The 20144-nt window shown below is 40.0% G+C and overlaps 1 protein-coding gene across 3 annotated transcripts in view; it reads right to left on the reverse strand.

Annotated features, from left to right (window-relative positions):
• The window catches only part of ANKRD44 (ankyrin repeat domain 44), a 313852-nt gene that overhangs the window by 71458 nt on the left and 222250 nt on the right, over positions 1-20144 (reverse strand). For 2 of the 3 annotated variants that reach the window (XM_055572997.1, XM_055572998.1), the window contains exons 12-17: positions 10791-10873; positions 9552-9615; positions 7497-7565; positions 6170-6310; positions 4252-4332; positions 599-710 (exon numbers count right to left, since the gene is read on the reverse strand). In XM_055572997.1, the coding sequence (XP_055428972.1) occupies positions 599-710; positions 4252-4332; positions 6170-6310; positions 7497-7565; positions 9552-9615; positions 10791-10873 (550 nt within the window). Of the gene's footprint in view, positions 1-598; positions 711-4251; positions 4333-6169; positions 6311-7496; positions 7566-9551; positions 9670-10790; positions 10874-20144 lie in introns of all 3 variants that reach the window. The other variant, XM_055572996.1, reaches the window with a different exon arrangement.

Below are 20144 nucleotides of genomic sequence, written 5' to 3' on the forward strand. Positions count from 1 at the left end.
TGTCCCTGTAGACATCTGAGTTTGCATCTGGTAACCTATACCAACAGAGGAATTTCAGACTCCAAATTAAGTGTTTCTTGATCACTATAGGTTTGAAATGAGGGCTGGTTTAAAAATTTCAGTAAATTCTGCTGTTACACTCTTCCCAATTTCTTTCCCTAAACTATAGATGCAGGACTATGACAAACCCACGTGCCTAATGGTTATGTAAGTCATCTTATGACACATATTATCAAATACTGGGGTGCTAAGTAAGCATGACTCTGGAAATATATACTGCTTATCTGATACACCCAAAGTATCTTCAAAATAGAAACTGTGTCTGTACCAGAGTCTAACATTCCTAGTCCAAGTTAATGTGGAAACAAATCAATTGTTAGTTAGCTCTAAGATTAGAATATGGAACAAAGAGAGCTACATATTATAAAGGGAAACAATTTAATCACTTGCCAAAAATTGCCTGATCAATTTAATCCAGGTGATTTCTAGTGGGGGCTGAATTAGGCAGTAAGGGTCTTTGTTGAGAGATTCAGACCAGCTTTTTCAGGCTTGGGTATATGTGTGTATATGTTACAGAAAACAAATCAAAACAGCTCACCAATTCCAGACACTGTCTGTGGCCATAGGCAGCAGCATAATGTATGCTATTATAGCCTTCCTTGTCCCGGATAGATGGATTTGCATCATGTTGAAGCAGAAATTCTAGACATCTGTAAATATAAAGATGAGATGTTATTTCAGAAAATATCCCTAGACCAAAAGGGATAATCAATGTTAATGTTCTCTTACTATGAATGTGCCACAAAGAGCTTTGTGAGTTGAAGTGTTTCTTTAAAGATTCGACAGCAATTAGGGACTATATATTGGATGTTTTATGTCTATTTTGTGCATCTATCTTTATCTCAGCTTAAAATAGCCATTCTAGAATTCATGAAAGGTTTTAGGAACTAGAAGAAGGTCAAAGTTGCTCAGTCGTGTCTGACTCTTTATGACCCCATGGACTATACAGTCCATGGAATTCTCCAGGCCAGAATACTGGAGTGGGTTGCCGTTCCCTTCTCAAGGGCATCTTCCCAACCCAGGGATGGAACCCGGGTCTCCCAAATTGCAGGCAGATTCTTTACCTGCTGAGCCACCAGGGAAGTCTAGGAACTAGAGGGAGGAACTTAGGAACTAGAGGATAATTAAATATTTTTCCCCTTTTCATCTTAAGGTACAGGACTGGCTTGTCATCAAGATTACTAAATAATAAGTTTTAGAGCTCCATGTTCAAAAGATAAGTTTTCAGCATAATAAAGAAGTAGTCAAGGCATTGCAAAGGGATAAACCTCAAAAGAGGTGGGTTGATTTTTTAACCTTGCTATTGGAGACTCTGAGGTCAAAAGGTTGGAAAATGAAAGTTTAAAAGAGTAAGAAAACAATAACAGAAAAGAACCTAAGAATAGCCAAAACAATAAAAAGACATAAGGACTGGGCCAACATTTAAAAAATATAAAAGATGAATTCAGTCACCACCTCTGAAGAGGCCGACACTGTACCACTAGGAATACAGGCTAGAGTAAAATGATAAATAATAAATTTTAAAAGCCTTTTCTGGCACAGTTGTAACTCTTCTGGAAAAAAAAAAATCTTTGCAATAGGTCAGAGGAAGGGGTGTGGTACCGCTTTTGCTGAAGAGCCGGGACGCAAGGGACGTGTGTGTTCTACTCAGGGCCTGCTGCAAATGGGACAGCCCTGCTGGTCAAAGAGGGAAGAGCGCCGCGATATATTATTTATATCAGCTACATTTCTTGACACAAGGACAAACATGTCCTTTTCAAGGCCAGGCTGGCTCAAATTCATACTGAAATCAAAACTGCAAGATTCTAAATAGAAGCTTGTATATTAAATAAGACCTCCCAATAGAAAATTTCTATAGTTTACTCAGAAACCTTAAAATGACATTATCTATCTTTCGGTATAAGGCAAAAGGAGTAAATAAATCACATACAGAGACAGATATTAAAACAGACATTTTAATTTTTAAAAAACTTGATGAAAGATGAATTTTTTTAACTAAATACCTACATGCCACATGGTTCATCCATAAAATGCTCTGTAATAAATCAAACTATTATTGGATACCTGATATATCATGCTGTATTTGGTGATTTGTACCTTAAAAGGAAGTCTTTTTTTTTTTTAATTTTCATAATGAAATACCCATGGACTGAATCCCAGGTGTGACTCATTTTAAACTGAATTTGGCTCTTGAAATAAAATCACTCAATAGGGATAGCTGTCTGTGGACACAAAATTCCCAGCTTCTGAAAGGATTATATTCTAAAAAATCAGTTGATAAATTTAACATGTAATTTGGAAAACACTGGGGATTATACCCAAAGAGCTATTTAATGCAGAACATAGCTGAACTGTAACTGTCAACTCTGCTGTGCTTAGTCACTCAGTCATGTTTGATTCTTTGCGACCCCATGGACCGTAGCCTACCAGGCTCCTCTGTCCATGGGAATTCTCCAGGCAAGAATACTGGAGTGGGTTGCCATGCCCTCCTCCAGGGAATCTACCCAACCCAAGGATCGAACCCAGGTCCCCCACATTGCAGGCAGATTCTTTACCGTCTAAGCCACTAGGGAAGCCCATAATTGCCAAAAGTACTATTAGAAATAACAACAGAATTACAGAATGTGAATATTCTCCACATTTTTCCTAAGGGAAATGAAATCCACTTTTAACTGGGAATGCTTGTCTTTTTCACCACCCAGGGCCCTGCTAAGTTGCTTCAGTCGTGTCTGACTCTGTGTGACCCCATAGATGGCAGCCCACCAGGCTCCGCCGTCCCTGGGATTCTCCAGGCAAGAACACTGGAGTGGGTTGCCATTTCCTTCTCCGATGCATGAAAGAGAAAAGTGAAGGTGAAGTCGCACAGTCGTATCCGACTCTTGGCGACCCCATGGACTGCAGCCTACTAGGCTCCTCCATCCATGGATTTTCCAGGCAAGAGTACTGGAGTGGGGTGCCATTGCCTTCTCCGCCCTGGACTAGTAATTATGGCACCTAAGCCACAAAATCAAGAGATGCACATTAGATCAAGGGTGTATTTGCACATGGAAGTAGCCTTTTATCGCATGAAAAAGCTCCCCAGTAGGCTGGTCCCTGCCTTCTCCTGCTTCTGCTCCATCCCTCTCCACCAGCTGGAAGAGGGCTGCTCTGGCCCAGCGCAAGCTTGCATTTCACTGGAGAAGGAAGCATTTACTGAGATGGCTTAAAATTTTACAGTCTTTGAATATTATTACTTTAATTTTGGAATATTAGGGCAAAACTGTGGTCATTGTGTTCTACTTACAGCTTTGTTTCCTGTGCCCACCCCAGTCACAGACAAAGTTAAGTCCCTACAACTTGCACTGGGGCCTTGCATGTGAAGGACTGAGTGCAAACTCTTAGAGCACTCCATCCACTGCTCTCACAGGGGCGGGACACACAATGTGGGCACTGGGCATTCACGTGTTCATTCATTTAACAAAGAGTTGTTGACCGCCAGCTACATGCTGGGCACTGCGCTGGGTACAGCACAACCTTCTCGCCATGACTTCCAGTCCAGGAAGGACTCTAGGAGGATGAAACATTAGAGCTTCCCAGGTATCAACAGTCCCGGGTGCTGGCACTCACTTCATCACAGTAAGAGCTGAATCTCTGTCAAGACACCAGAAAGGGGCAGGCAGGATGAAGGGGACAGAGCAGCTGTCTGCAGGTGGGGAGGGTGCTATTTGAAGTCAATGAGAGTGTGTCGGAGAGGGAGGGGAGAGTACAACTGGTGTGTTTCACACTGAAATCTCAAAACATGTATTTCTAGAATCTGCTAAATAGTCATCCCCAGGTCACAAAAGGAGAGCCTGAGGCCCTCAGAGGAGGCTTTAGTATGTCCCCTGAGGCACATGACACACGGAAGAATCAGAAATGATATTTTAGACATCGGTTCTAAAAACTGCTGCCCAATCACAGTGATGATCGCTGCAACGGTTTCAATTTTAGAAAGAGTGTGTATCTTTAGAAGAGTATGTATTGGTATGAAAACAGCCTATTTGAATGATATATTAAAAGAAGAGTTTCTTCTTCATCACAGGCAAGCCCACATCACTTCCTCAAGACTCCAAGGGAGACCCCAAAATAGTAAAGCTGGCCCACGTGGCAACCTAGAGCAGCAGACAAAGCATCAGTAACCACACCTTGTGCTTAAGCTGAGAAGAAACTTACAATGCAGCTTCCTTTTCCTTCAGCTCTCTGGCTCTTTCAAGTTCTTCCGAACTTTCATGGGCGTTTCCTAAGATAATCTTACTTCTCAGCAAAGGGAAACAAGCAAAAAAAATTACAATTAGTGGCAAAGTTGCTAATGATTTTGGTACAATTTACATCTTAAGAATTGCCCCACAACCCCAAAGAAGCAATCACTACTAATTTTTCATGGAGGATATACATGGTTCTCTCTAAGTCCATCCAGTAAATCTTTTCTCTCCTAAGGAATCAAGTTAAGAACATGTTATCCCTAAAACTTCCACCGAGGTATCAATGATTAAGGCAGCAATCATGCTGTCCACTCTTCTGTAAGTTTTCTAAACTCCCCAGGGAAAGAGAAAGTGATTTAGCTTAAAATTCCCTGACAGCTACCACATTCCTTGCTGCCTCCTTGTCAGTTGAGCATCTCATTTATCCAGGAATGGGTTCCTAAGCACCCCTCATCTACCAGAGAAATTCTGCACCATCTAGGATTCCTATTCTAGATCTTAACAGATGAAGGATACTTATTCCCCATTCTATTCCAAGTGAATAGCACAGAGCCTGACACATAATGCATGTTCAACAAATGTTTGCTGAATTAAGAACGTGTGGCTGTGGGACCCTGAGGCTACATCAGACTTGCTAGTATCATATGAAGGAAAAAAAGAAGCAGTGTTTTCCAAACTGGAAATATGGATCATGATCTATGACTGAATTTTGAAATCAATTTAGTGGGTTGAAGTCAGTAGGTTTTTTTAATGAAATAAAAGATATCAAAATGCATCATACATAGCAAAAGTAAATAAGGTTTTATGAAATCTTTTTTCCATTTTCCATACATATATATAAAACATATATACATGAGTCTGTATATTAGATCGTGATATAAAGTGAGCATCAGTCACTCAGCTGTGTCTGATTCTTTGTGACCCTGTGGACTTTGGCCCACCAGGCTCCTCTGTCCATGGGTTTTCCCAGGCAAGAATATTGGAGTGAGTAGCCATTCCCTTCTCCATGGAATCTTCCCAATCCAGGGACTGAACCCCAGTCTCCTGCATTGCAGGTGGATTCTTTCTTTACCTTCTGAGCCACCAGGGAAGCCTGGTGTGTAGGTAATTATCTAGTATGTTTGAAAGCCATTGCTCTACAAGAAAGGGAGTTAGCACTGACTATATAACTCAACACATCCATATAACTCAACAGTTCTCTGAACAGGATCACCAAAAAGTATTCCTATGAAGGAGGGCCTGATCCTCAGGTCTTTGAGAATGATATCATAAGCTGTGGGCATCTCTCCCACCTTTTCCCCTAGAACTGGTGCATTTATTTTTGCTTTCCATTCCAAGCCACCTAGAATTCAAACATGATCTAACTTCCTGTCTTCTAGCTTCCGAAAGAGCACATGCCCAGGTTTGAAAAATGTCTACTTTTAAAATACTTATTTTTAAAAATAAAATACTGATGCTGTATTTGAAGACTATTGGGATTATGCATAGGTGAATATTTTTTACATATGACATATTTATTAGCAAATATAAGTTTTACAGCAAATGAAGCATGTAAGTGATGATGATGAAGACCACAGTATACGACAAATTAAATTATGACAGATTTTGAGTGAATGGAAAACCTGAACTTGACAGCTCCACTTGGCATTCAATGCAAAGAACAGAGAGGAGATGCAATTGTGCAGTGACATGTACTAATCAAATGTAAAGAGAGCAGAATGGGAAACCCGGGGTTAGGGAGGAACCAATTCAAACTCCCTCGAGTCTGGATAAGAGGGATTCTTCATTCACAGTCGCGGTGAGGCGGTATGAAGAAAACTCAACAAGCCCTCCCTCTTCCATCTCCCCCTCCTCCCATCCCTGAAGAAACAGGACAAGGCTGTTTTTACTTTCTATCCATGTCTGATGCAGCAGCATAGTGCAAAGCGGTGCGGCCCCAGTCATCAGTCTCATTCACACTGGCCCCTGTGGTCACTAATGTCTCAATACAGTGGAAATGACAATTTGCAGCTGCATAGTGCAGAGGAGTCCTGAAAAACAAACAGCAATTTATTATATCATTCAGTCTGAAAAACAGATCCCCATCATCAGCACCAGCACAGACAAGCAGTATTTGTAGGGGTGTGGAAAGATCTTCGGCTCTGAGTGTGGAGGCCAAGACATACGCCTTTCTCCAGCATACCTTATATGTTAGAACAAAGGCTGCAAAGATGGTGGCTTAGACAGGCCATCTCCTTTCTTTCCATGCCAAGTGCCTATCCTGGTTCCCATCTACATGACTGCTCATGAATGCTCCTCTGGGCTCTTGCAATACCATCCCGACTGGTCTCCTTTGCCCTAACCCAAGCTCCACGTAACTTTCAGCTGCCATGAATGAACAACTGGATTTTCTAAGGTCCAATACCTACGTATATAATCCTGTACCAAAACCTTCAGTTCTCCCCAGTGAACAAAGCCTTGATTTTTTAGTTTGAAATTGAAGACCTTCCCAAACTGGCCTTGGCCTATCTTTATAAAGTATCTCTCTTCCCAAAATGCTGTTTCCAAACAGATTAAACTGAGGTTTTTTTGATCATGTCCTCATTTCCTCTACCTTCCTCATGTTGTTTACTGGTACTGGTTCCCTGTACCAGCTAGTTCTACAGCATGACTTAGCTATGCAAAGAACAAGCAAGAAAAGTTCTAAACCATCCCAATAACCAGAGGGATTATGGGTGGTATGTGTGTGAGTGTGTGTATTTCATGTTTAAAATGTGTCTAAAGATTTATCCCAAAATGAAATGTTCAATAAATATAATAAAGAGCTCCAGATCTTGTGACCAAATTCTGTCCTGGAAGGGCTAAAGTGCTCTACTTTGCGATACAGAGAATTTTCTCAACTATATCCATGTGGAGGATTACATATTTTATATATGTAAATATTTTTATATAATATCTATGAAGTATACAATCTCCCACATGGATATAGTTATTTATATCGGAAGGAGCAGAACAATTGGCACTTCTAAACAGAAGCTGAGAAAGGACACCCTTTCCTTGTGGCCTGTGCCTACTTTGCTGGTGTTTCACTTTGCTATAAAAAGGGATTTCCTTCTGAGGATGGAATCTCCCCAGCTAGCTTCCCTGTTTACCATTTCAACATAACACGATTTCCAGATGGACCGCTCCCCACTCCTTTTATTTAGGCACTTGAAGCAGAGTTCCCTGTTTACATACCTCCCACACTTGTCCTTTTTATGGAAATCTGCTCCACTGCTTTGCAAGAGTTTTATACATTCCACATTACTAGAAAGACAGGGAAAGCATTGTTAAGATGGTAGAGGTCAATTGCTGGGCTGTCTTCAGAAAGAGCTCTTTTCTGCAGAGTGTATGCACAGATGAAATGAGGACACTAACTTTAAATTCTACTAACACAAAAATAACCTAACACATTAGAGTAATGCCATATCATAAGGATCTAAAGTTCCTACAATTCCTTTTTCAAAGCTAATAAATCAATGCATTAAAGAGCTTGATGGAACATTTTCAATTCCATGACTAAAGAATTTAATGATTATTACATGATGAAACCTTTCAGTGATGGTTTCATCATTTATCCTAAAATTCTCTTTCAAAACCATCAAGAGTTTATGAAACAACTCCTTAAACCTATAATAATTTCATGTCACTTTTAAACAATGAGCCAGAATGGATGAGCATTACCTTTTATCACAGCAGAATGAATTCACTATAACCATTTTCGACCCAGACTCTCCTTAATGGAAAATAAACCAGCTGCATTTCCCTGTCTTGGTAATCTAGGTAAATGAATGTGTAGAACCAAGGCCGAAAATGATGTAATGGAGCGTAGTGATCTTCCAGCTTCTTTGTCATTTGCAGAAGCAATAAATCATGTTTAGTAGAGAGAAAAGGACCCATTGAAGTGAATTTTCCTATTGAAGGGCATAGAGCTAAATATTAATCCTAATAGGAGTTTCAGATATGAATCCAGAATGGTTTGTTGCCATTTTCTGTACAGGTCTGATATTTTTCAAAATGGGTGCATAAAAGGAGACATTCATCTATCATTGTTCCAAACTTGGGATGCTAAGAAATAGCCTAGGATTTACTACTTTATTATCATTTAAATAAGAAAGATGATCTCATTAATGATAAGTATAAGCAGGGCTGTCCCTGCCCCATATCCTCCCTTTACAGTCACCTTTCTCAGAGAACTAACTGCTTAAATCATAAAACTGAAAAACTTTCTGAGACTATTATGTGTATAACATGTCAATTGATATAAAACACCTGTCTCTTCCTGAATGAAGCCAAAGGATTACAGGCAGACAGATCCATGTTGTATGGATCAGGAAGCTCATATGATGGAGGGATGGGGTGAGGATAAGGAGGTTCTTTTAAAAAAAAAAAACACCAAAATTATGAAAATAAAACTAAATACAAGACTTTGGAAGGGACCTATACAAATAAGGGGTCCTAAAGCTTCACAGTCAATCCACCTCTGTTAAATAGGTAATGCCTTTGGTCATATACAGATTATACATGGAGCACTGCTGTTCCCTAAGACTAGGAAAATGATTAAGAACCAACACCATACCCAAACGAGGCCATCTGAGGGGAGCCATGTTTGGTCAATGCATGGTCATTTATCAACAAAAAATGATCATAGTCTTAATCTAACCACTGATATGAAAAAGAGTATCTTATGAAAAACTCTCTTTACAACTTAAAAAAATAGGCAAGGATTAAATTACTTCTTGCTTATCCTTGGAGTTTTCTGGACTTTTGCTCACATTTAATCATTATTAGAACTTAAAAAATAAGTTTTGAAATAGGACTAAAATATCTTTAAATGAACATGAATTAACTCAACTTTGGATTTCCTTGATCATTAACTCTCCTTCTAGTAACAAAAGACAAAAAATTTAGGAACAAATCTCAAATTACTTTCTTTTGGTGGAACAGGTACCAAGTAGGTACATATTCTGTAGGCTACAGACCTACAATTTAAAATAAGGAAAAAAAGAGAGAGAGAGAGAAAAGAAAACAAGAGAAAAAATATTTCCTATATGAGATGGGCTAATGATGTTTCTTTGGAAAGACAAACACATGAGCAATCTGGAAATTCAACGTATGATATTTGGTATCGGTAGAAACACTTCTTAACCATTTTATGAAAGAAGTTGCCTCTGATTCACAGATGACTTAAGTCAATTAAGATGCACCGGTAATTAGGCCACGAGAAAACAACTAAAATTGCTAACTACTCACCCTCCTGCAGCAGCAGCATGAAGGCACGTTCTTCCAAATTTATCTGGGGTGTCTATTTCAAAGCCTGCAGACAGCACGTGCTCATTACTAAACAAGGATACTATGCTATACTTTTGTCCTAGTTAAACCACAAGAAACATTGCAGAGACAGAAAAATCAGTTAGTAGAAAAACCAGAACGCAAGCCATTGTAGTCAGAAAGAGGTTGTCATGGAAACGAATGGTAACTGCTCAAGCTTGGCAATTTTATAGGAAGAACCGTGAAGTTAAGAAGAATTTATTTTCACATTCAGCCCTGGGTGAACTGCAGCCTCATATTTCAATCCCAGGATAAAAATTTATGAAACCAACTTGAGATAAGTAGGGCAATAGACAGGCAGACAGAACACATGGAGAAAGCATGGAAGGCAAAGGAGTAATCATAACATGCTAGAAGAGATATTTTCTTAAGCGTATTATTAGCTTACAGTTGGTGTAAGATTTGGGAAACGTGCTTTCATGCAGGGGTTATTTTTAAACATGCCAAAAGCAGCGAAAGCAGAATCAACCATAAGTAAAGAACTTAAAGGAATAAAAAAAGCCTCTGGGATATCTGTTGAATTAATTCATAAACGATCTTTGCCTTGCAGATCTCTATCACCTTTGAAAGCCAGGAACTTCTTAATACATGGAGGTTGTCAGAATCATTGATAAGAAAGATTAGCAAAGTTCCAAACCAGAAAGAATTTCTTGGTTCCAAATAGGCCCGCATTAAAAAAATAAAAATAAAACCTAGTTGGAGGGATATCAACCACAGCGATTTTTCAGAGCCCACAGAGTGGGATGGCAATTTAACATTTCTACTATTAAAAGGTAGGGGATTTGGCCTTTTTTCTTTGTTGAAGAATATGAAGTGTTACATCACCAATTTAAGCCTCAAAGATGTCTTCTCCTCCTACGACAAACTTCCTGTAAGCTATGGCCATCCCTGCCTGCCTCTCACTCTGAATCACCGGAGTTCTAACTTGATAAACAGACAAGACTCTCACTCCAGGGCAGAATACTGACGTTCAAACCATTTCAACACCACGAGCTGCTGGAAGCTGTCACATGCAGGTAGCTGTGGACACAGCTCATCCTGCCAGTCAGATCATGAATGACATGAAGCACAGGCAGCCACTCACTCTGACCAGACACCTGAAGCTACACAGCTCATTTACAGGACAGATTAAGCGTCATCTGTGGTAATGGAGTTACTTACCCGATGACAGTAACTTTCTGCAGCAGTCCGAGTGAGCATTGAGGGCAGCTAAATGTAAGGGGAACATGCTATGGATTCCACACCTGAGGAAGGAAAAAACAGAGCAGCTGACAATTATATATCTCCTGATACACACAGAAGGGGGTGACCCTTCTAGAAGGTCTCTGATGAAAATTAAATCCATGAGACCTGGCTTGGGGACTCCTGGCTGAAATAATTATGCAATCATTTCTACTTTAAAATAATAAAATCCTGGACTTAAACCACAGTGAAAAATCCCATAACAATAGAAAAATATATTTTTAAATAAAACATTTCACATAAACAGTGACTCAGCATTTAAAATTAATTTATCTCTTATTCTTTCAGCTTAGCAATTTTATGTATCATTCATATTCATGCATTCATCTATTCAACACTTTATAACCATCAGTTACTTTGCTAAGTGCTAGAGAAAACAAGACAAGAAGCTGACAAATTCTCAACTTTGAAAAGCAACCTGTTTTATTCCTTGAGTTGATCAAGAAATAGTTATTGTTGACCTACTATGTGTTATCTCTTTGCTAAGAGTTAGTAATGGCTGTATTATTAGAAATAAAATTTTGGATGAGAATAAAAACTAATGTTTACCTTTGACAAGTGAAACTTCATCTTTCTGGTAGCCTTTTATATTGCACATTTACCCATATAAGAAAACCAGTCACGAAATAGTTAACTTTAACCTTACATATATTTCATAAATCTAGCATATTTTCCCTAAGAGTAGTACAGAAAGAATCCAGAATAGGACTTCTTAGACTGACCCCTACCATAACATAGTCCCTGGAACAATCCTCTGAGGGACGGGCAGCCTTCTGACGGTAGTGCTTTCTGCCCTTATAATTAAAGCCTCCTCCTCCTGCCCATGGCTTCTCCTCAAACAAGGACCCAAAGTCAAAGTCCTGTGCTGACTCATAATTCAAAACATACAGCATCATCAGGCAGTTCCTGTGTACTTAAAAGCACATTAGTGATCTTGTCTCATAACATCTCATTTCATTCAGACAATATATTTCAGATTTTTTAAATCCACAGCATAATATAAGGAGTACAGGCTGTCTATATTTACACCTGCAACATAAGTCATCTAAGTTTCTTTCCTGGCACAAAGTGGCCCATTTCCACATTCTATATTGAATAAAAAACACATATGACTTGAATTTGCTAAGCTTCAGATACATGAACTTTATTTTCTATATAGAAAGTTATGATGTGCATGAATTTGTGAAAGTATATATATGTTCAGATAATTCATGGTATTTGGCGTTCTGCAAAATCTGAGTCTGCCAGCAGTTAACTACCTCTCTCTTTTCATGAGAACTTCTATTTATTGATGTTTTTGTTCAGTCTTCCCTCTGTTCATTTTCCTTTCCCTATATGGAGATTTCCAACCCAGTGTATATAATAGCTGGCATCCATCAAGGGATGCAATTTGCCCGTCTTCTGGGCAGTGTCTTGTGGAGGAGAACTGCTTGTAATTGCCTCTCTCATCATTTACAAAAAAAAATTTCTGAAAAGCAATTGCATCGGTGACAACCTTGATGCTCATGAAAAGGAAGAGGGAGTTGGGGGATGGGAAAGAAGCTTTTTATTTGTGCTATTTATATTGTTCCCTTCTGATGCCAATGAAACATACTAATTTTTTTAATGTATAACCTATTTTAAAAGGTCTTTACTAAATGGAACTTAAAGCTAATATTACCTAGCCATTTTATCTGTTTTGAGGAGTTAAGGCAAAAATCTATGATTAAACATTGCTGGATGCTTGCAAGAAGAAAATGGATAGAACATTTTTCTAGAATTATTGTGAATTCCTGTAAGAACATGACTAAATCAAGGAGTGGATTTTTAAAGATTTCTTTGAGTCTTCCTCATTCTTTATATGTATGGGTATGTGTGTGTAAAAATATAAATATTTTAATAATATCAACATACACACATAAGTATACCCATAATATTTATGATAAAGTTTATATAGGTACATAAAATAGTTACCTTTATATTAAACAATACAAGCAAATGACTTAGGGAAAATAGTATCAAACTATAATAAAACAATTAAGAAAAACATAAAAAGTATAAAAGTTTAATAGACTCAGTGTTATAACATATTCCATAAACATCACTATTAATACTTCTAACCAAATTTAACATTTAACCCCATTGCCTTTAGAAAATTCACCACACTCTATACTAGCTAATAATTTCATTTTTTTTCTGCGGCTACTAAAAAAACTGAGAAGGCAAGGAAGGCAGAACTCTATAAGGCCTAGGAAAAATTCTCTTTGATAAAATCCACAAACAATAAATGCTGAAGAGGGTGTGGAGAAAAGGGAGCCCTCTTGCACTGTTGGTGGGAAATGTAAATTGATATAGCCACTACGGAAGACAGTATGGAGATTCCTTAAAAAAACTAGGAATAAAACTACCATAAAATGAAAATGAATGAAGTCGCTCAGTTGTGTCCGACTCTTTGTGACCCCATGGGCAGTAGCCTGCACCAGGCTCCTCCGTCCATGGGATTTTCTAGGCAAGAGTACTGGAGTGGGTTGCTATTTCCTTCTCCAGGGAATCTTCCCGACCCAGGGATCAAATCCAGGTCTCCTGGATTATAGACAGACGCTTTACCATCTGAGCCACCAGGGAAGTCCTAAAACTACCATATGACCCAGCAATCCCACTACTAGGCATATACCCTGAGGAAACCAAAATTGAAAAGACACATGTACCCCAATGTTCACTGCAGCACTATTTACAATAGCTAGGACACGGAAGCAACCTAGATGTCCATCAACAAATGAACAGATAAAAAGGTGAGGTACATATATACAAGGGAATATTACTCAACCATAAAAATGAACACATTTGAGTCAGTCCTAATGAGGTGGATAAATATAGACCGTTTATACAGAGTGAAGTAAATCAATGAGAGAAACAAATACCATATGCTGCTAAGTCACTTCAGTTGAGTCCGACTCTGTGCAACCCCATAGACGGCAGCCCACCAGGCTCCACCATCCCTAGGATTCTCCAGGCAAGAACACTGGAGTGGGTTGCCATTTCCTTCTCCAATGCATGAAAGTGAAAAGTGAAAGTGAAGTCGCTCAGTCGTGTCCAACTCTTAGCGACCCCATGGACTGCAGCCTACCAGGCTCCTCCGTCCATGGGATTTTCCAGGCAAGAGTACTATTAACGCATATATATGGACTCTAGGAAGATGGTACCAATGAACCTATTTGCAGGGCAGCAATGGAGATGCAGACACAGAGAACAGACTTATATGGACACGGGTGGGGTCGGGGGGAAGGTGATGGTGGGACGAACAGAGAGAGTAGCAATGGAAACATGTACACTACCCATACGTAAAACAACCAACGGGAATTTGCTATATGACTCAGGGAACTCAAACCAGGGCTCTGTAATAACCTAGAGGGGTGGGAAGGAGTGGGAGGTGGGACGGAGGTTCAAGAGGGAGGGACATATGTATACCAGTGGCTGATTCATGTTGAGCATGGCAGAAACCAACACAGTACTGCAAACCGATTATCCTTCAGTTAAAAATAAGTTTTAAAAAACATAAACAACAAGGACCTACTGTATAGCACAGGGAACCATATTCAACCTATAATGGAAAAATTCTGAAAATATATATATATATAACTGAATCACTCTGATGTATACCAAAAGCATGGTAAGTCAACTCTACTTCAATAAATTTTTTTAAATGAAAAAATATCCTCTTTGATATATTCCATAGTTAACAAAAAGTTACTACCTCAATGTAGGAAATATATGAATCTAGACTCAGGTACTAGTACTGGTATTCAAACGAATATGATGTGCCAGTTCAAATAGAAAAACTAAGTATCAGGTGAAAATGGCAAGAAAATAAAAATAGAACTCAGAATTTCTGAATCACTTCAGAAATGATTCATGCATTACAAATAAAATTTCTCCTTTATTGTTATGAAATAAGACTGCTTATAAAGAAAGGATCCTAAAACCTTTAGCAGGAAACTTAGGATTTGACTGTCCTAGTCAAACGAGAAACATTGCTCTGACTTCATCAGGTATACATCAAAGAAGATGAAGAAATAAAGACGTCAGATAACACTAAACTTAACAGTGCATAAATTACAGGAAAGGGAAGACCAATTCCAGTTAATCTGCTACATTTATTTGACCAGTCATAAAATTAATGGAACACATTTGTATTAGCTTTTTCTAATTTAGCTGTTAGCTGGGGTCTCCTACCCAGTTATTTCAGAATAAATGAGGCCAGAATAAATTGCACAGAGCCATCAGAGGTGAGGACAGGGCCTTTGCACCATTAGAATATCAGTTTTTTTTAAGTTTTCCCCTTGGCTCAGGAGGACATGGCTGTCCCTTTCCATATCCAGGCCTTTCTAGAACTTTCCCTCAGGCCATATGTTTAAAAAAAAACACTGTGGTTAAGGTGACGAGGTGAGAACCTTTGGGTTTCAGCCCTACCTTTTCCATGTGCTAGCTATTTGGACTTTGGAAAGTACATAATGGCTCCCTCACCTGGAAAATAAAAATAAAGGTGTCAATCTTATAGAGCAATTGGAAGGACTAATTGAGATAATGAACATAAAGTGTTAAATAGGATATCTGACCCATGGTTCCCTTGCCATTATTATTAGCTTAGCTGGATAATCAGCAGCCTGTGAGTTTTGAGGTTGTAATAAGGTTGTACTTCCTTAAAAGCCAAGAATGAAGTGTGACCAACTAGGATTTCTGTTCTCTTTCTGTGTTTCAAAATTCTTACAGATGAACCTATTTGCAGTGCAGGAATAGATATGCAGACGTAGAGAATGGACATGTGCAGGTGGTGGGGGAGGAGGGGATTAATCGAGAGGAGATTGACATATATACACTACTATGTGTGAAATACACAGCTAGTGGGAACCTGCTGTGTTGTGCAGGGAGATCAGCTTGGTGCTCTGTGGTGACTTAGATGGATGGGCCTGGGGATCGGGGCGGGGCCGGGGTGGGAGGTCCAAGAGGGAAGTGGTATACGTTCACACGTAGGTGATTCACTTCATTGCACAGCAGAAACTAACGTAACACTGTAAAGCAACTATACCCCATTTAAAAAAATCCTTTACAATACTCAACTCTCCCAGGAAAGGTGGGATTGGTTTAGTTTTACCCACCAGGTGGGTGAGACAAAAATGTTGATGATTTTTGATCATCAAATGATTTTATGATACTTAGTCAAGTGATCAATGTTAGTCATTTCAGTTGCATCCAACTCTTTGTGACCCCATGGACTGTAGCCCACCAGGCTCCTCTGTCCATGGGGATTCTCCAGGCAAGAACACTGGAGTGGGTAGCCATTCCCTTCTCCAGGGGATCTTTCTGACCCAGGGGTCGAACTCAGGTCTCCTGCATTTCAGGCAGATGTTTTACCATCTGAGCCACCAGGGAAGCCCAAGTCAAGTGATCAAACTATAAAATAAATTTCTTATTAAATAGCATGAGAAACGCTGGACTGGAAGAAACACAAGCTGGAATCAAGATTGCTGGGAGAAATATCAATAACCTCAGATATCAGACGACACCACACTTATGGCAGAAAGTGAAGAGGAACTAAAAAGCCTCTTGATGAAAGTGAAAGTGGAGAGTGAAAAAGTTAGCTTAAAGCTCAACATTCAGAAAACAAAGATCATGGCATCCAGTCCCATCACTTCATGGGAAATAGATGGGGAAACAGTGGAAACAGTGTCACACTTTATTTTTTGGGGCTCCAAAATCACTGCAGATGGTGACTGCAGCCATGAAGTTAAAAGACGCTTACTCCTTGGAAGGAAGGTTATGACCAGCCTAGATAGCATATTGAAAAGCAGAGACATTACTTAGCCAGCAAAGGTCCGTCTAGTCAAGGCTATGGTTTTTCTAGTGGTCATGTATGGATGTGACAGTTGGACTGTGAAGAAGGCTGAGCGCCGAAGAATTGATGCTTTTGAACTGTGGTGTTGGAGAAGACTCTTCAGAGTCCCTTGGACTGTAAGGAGATCCAACCAGTCCATTCTGAAGGAGATCAGCCCTGGGATTTCTTTGGAAGGAATGATGCTAAAGCTGAAACTCCAGTACTTTGGCCACCTCATGCGAAGAGTTGACTCATTGGAAAAGACTCTGATGCTGGAAGGGATTGGGGGGCAAGAGGAGAAGGGGACGACAGAGGATGAGATGGCTGGATGGCATCACTGACTCGATGGACGTGAGTCTCAGTGAACTCCAGGAGTTGGTGATGGACAGGGAGGCCTGGCGTGCTGCAATTCATGGGGTCGCAAAGAGTCAGACACGACTGAGCAACTGATCTGATCTGATCTGATCTGATGTCATTCGAAGTGTTTATCATGCACCACTAAGTTATAGGCACTTGGCCTAACTGACAAAAATGAAGCCTGGTCCTTGCTATTTACAACCTGCAGACATTTTCAGGGGTTCCTTTTGGATCAAAGTCCAAATACTCTACCATAGCTACAAAGCCCCTACTGCTTAACCTAGATGTGTTCTTAGGATCTTTGAACTTCTGTCCATTCCTCTTGGAAGAGCCCTGGGTTTTCACATGCAGGCCTTCCTCCTAAAACTCTTACAACTCAAACTCTTCTGCTTCTCACGGTATTTCTCAAACTAGTCAGTACATCTCTGGGGATTCCTGGAATATCTTTGGGCTTTTAAGAACTCTCTGTGACAATTTTATATTGTCTTTCCCTTTTGATGATAATCTAAAACAGGTGGCATAAAAGCATATTTTAGTGCATCTAAAAGGCTACCTTATCACCACACACCTCTGCCAAATTTCAGCACTGACATTTGTATGATACTTAGGATCACAGCTGTGTTGTGTAGTACTACTTTAATTGGGAGGAGCCAGTGAGAATAAAGGTGGAATGTCTGAATCTAGGAAGGGCAATGATTATGTAGTACACTGAGCCTCCTGTATGCACAGAATTTGGCAATAGTTTGAGTAAAGGTTTCTGTGCCATGTGACAGGTCCACTGCCCACCACTTTAAAGTCACTGCAAAACCTCCACTTCCATAGTTATGTACTGGGTCCAAAAAATTCAGCATCTTAGTCACCAGGACCACAATTACAAGCAAAACACGAAGTATCACATCATTCATTACATGGAGAGGCAGCAAGTCTCCTGCCTAGGAGCTTAGGCTCCAGATCCAGGTGGTCAAGGATGGTGTCCTATTTCCACCCACTGCTCTGTGACCTCAGAAAGCTAACTAAACCTCCTTTACTTCACCTGTAAGATGGGCATAATCACAGCACTTACCCCATGGGGTTGTTAAATGTAAACAGTTAAATGTAACCTCTCAGAGTGGGGCCTAGCAGAACTCATGAGCATTTGTTACTATTGTCCTGTGCAGTTATGGTGTACGCTGTGGGTTTCTTTTTGTATGTATTTTGTAATTTTTAAAAATTTATCGCTATATGAGAGTCAAAAGCCTAGGGAGTCTCTATTTAGTCTTATGTTTATACATATTCAAACATTTTAATAAAAATAATCTAAGCAGATGCTTAGGACCTGAAAGACTTTCAGTCATATAACTAATTGCTACTTGTCGTACAAGGTAACCATCCCTCTTCTGGGAAGCTTTGCTGCTCCTGCTACATCCCATATATGTTCTCCTGTACTTCAGTGGCACCTGGCAGTTGTCCTGCCATCAAACTTAGCATGCATGACTGTCACTGCCTATTTAGTTCTCGCCCTGGAGAAGGAAATGCAATCCGATCCAGTATTCTTGCCTGAAGAACTCCATGGACAGAGGAGCCTCGTGGGCTACAGTTCATGGGGTCACAAAGAGCTGGACACGCTTGAGTGACTAACACTTTCACTTTTACTTTTCCCACTTCGACAGGCTATAAACTCCTTGGCAGCAAGCTCTGTGACCCCAGAACCTGACACAGTGGGTGACACTTAACAAGCCATCAACAGATATTCAGTGAATGTAAGAATATCAGAATCAGTTACCTGTAAAACTGTAATACCACTAATTCTGCTACAATTGAGGCAGAACAAGCAGTGAGAGTTTAATTGATAAGATGGAATACAAATTAAAAAATCCTAGAGACAAGCACCCCAAAACTAACAAAGTTAAAGAAAAAACCCAATGGCTTTGATACCACATAAAGTTGCATAAGCACCAAGTCACACTGCAGAAACTGACCAAGTTCAGAGAAACAAAAAAGAAAAACAAAGAACATTTAATCAAGGCCTGAAAATAAGATGCAAATAAATTCATCAGAAAGTAATGACTATAAAACTTGTCATAAAGAGATCATTAAAAATACATTGGCCATATTGTTTATGAATTAAAATGGGTTATTTTCATAAATGCTCTTTTTTGTTCACTTATTTATAGAAGGAAAGGCCTGTTTTTCTCCTCTTTAATGCTGCTGCTGCTGCTAAGTCGCGTCAGTTGTGTCTGACTCTGCGACCCCATAGACAGAAGCCCACCAGGCTCCTCTATCCCTGGGATCCTCCAGGCAAGAACGCTAGAGTGGGTTGCCATTTCCTTCTCCAATGCATGAGAGTGAAAAGTGAAAGTGAAGTCACTCAGTGGTGTCCAACTCTTAGCGGCCCCATGGACTGCAGCCTAGCAGGCTCCTCTGTCCATGGGATTTTCCAGGCAAGAGTACTTGAGTGGGGTGCCATCGCCTTCTCCGTTTTAATGAGTTACCCTAGATAAATCTACAAGGAGCCCAGAGAACAGTGGCTTTCTGGGGAAAAGTGAAAGTTGCTCAGTCTGACTTTTTACGACCTCATGGACTACAGAGTTCATGGAATTTTCCAGGCCAGAATACTGGAATGGGTAGCCCTTCCCTTCTCCAGGGGATCTTCCCAACCCAGGGATCGAACCCAGGTCTCCCACATTGCAGGCAGATTCTTTACCAGCTGAGCCACAAGGAAAGCCTAAGAATGCTGGAGTGGGTGGCCTATCCCTTCTCCAGGAGATCTCCCTGACACAGGAATTGAACTGGAGTCTCCTGCATTGTAGACAGATTCTTTACCAACTGAGCTATCAGGGAAGCCCAAGCCTTTAGCAAATGCAACCATCAATTCTCCTGTCCCTTCACTTGGATATTTTCTCTTTAGGTGACTTCCCTCCCCACACAACATACACAACTCTCACACACACACACACACACACACACACACACACACACACACACAGTTGTTGCCTTAATGAACCACTGTTACTGAAGGAAGCATGTCTTAACCCCAGATACGCTGGGACAAAAGGAAGCATATGTGGCTCTTTGAGGCTGGGACA

This window comes from Bubalus kerabau, chromosome 3, assembly GCF_029407905.1.
Source record: "Bubalus kerabau isolate K-KA32 ecotype Philippines breed swamp buffalo chromosome 3, PCC_UOA_SB_1v2, whole genome shotgun sequence".
NCBI lineage: Eukaryota > Metazoa > Chordata > Mammalia > Artiodactyla > Bovidae > Bubalus > Bubalus kerabau.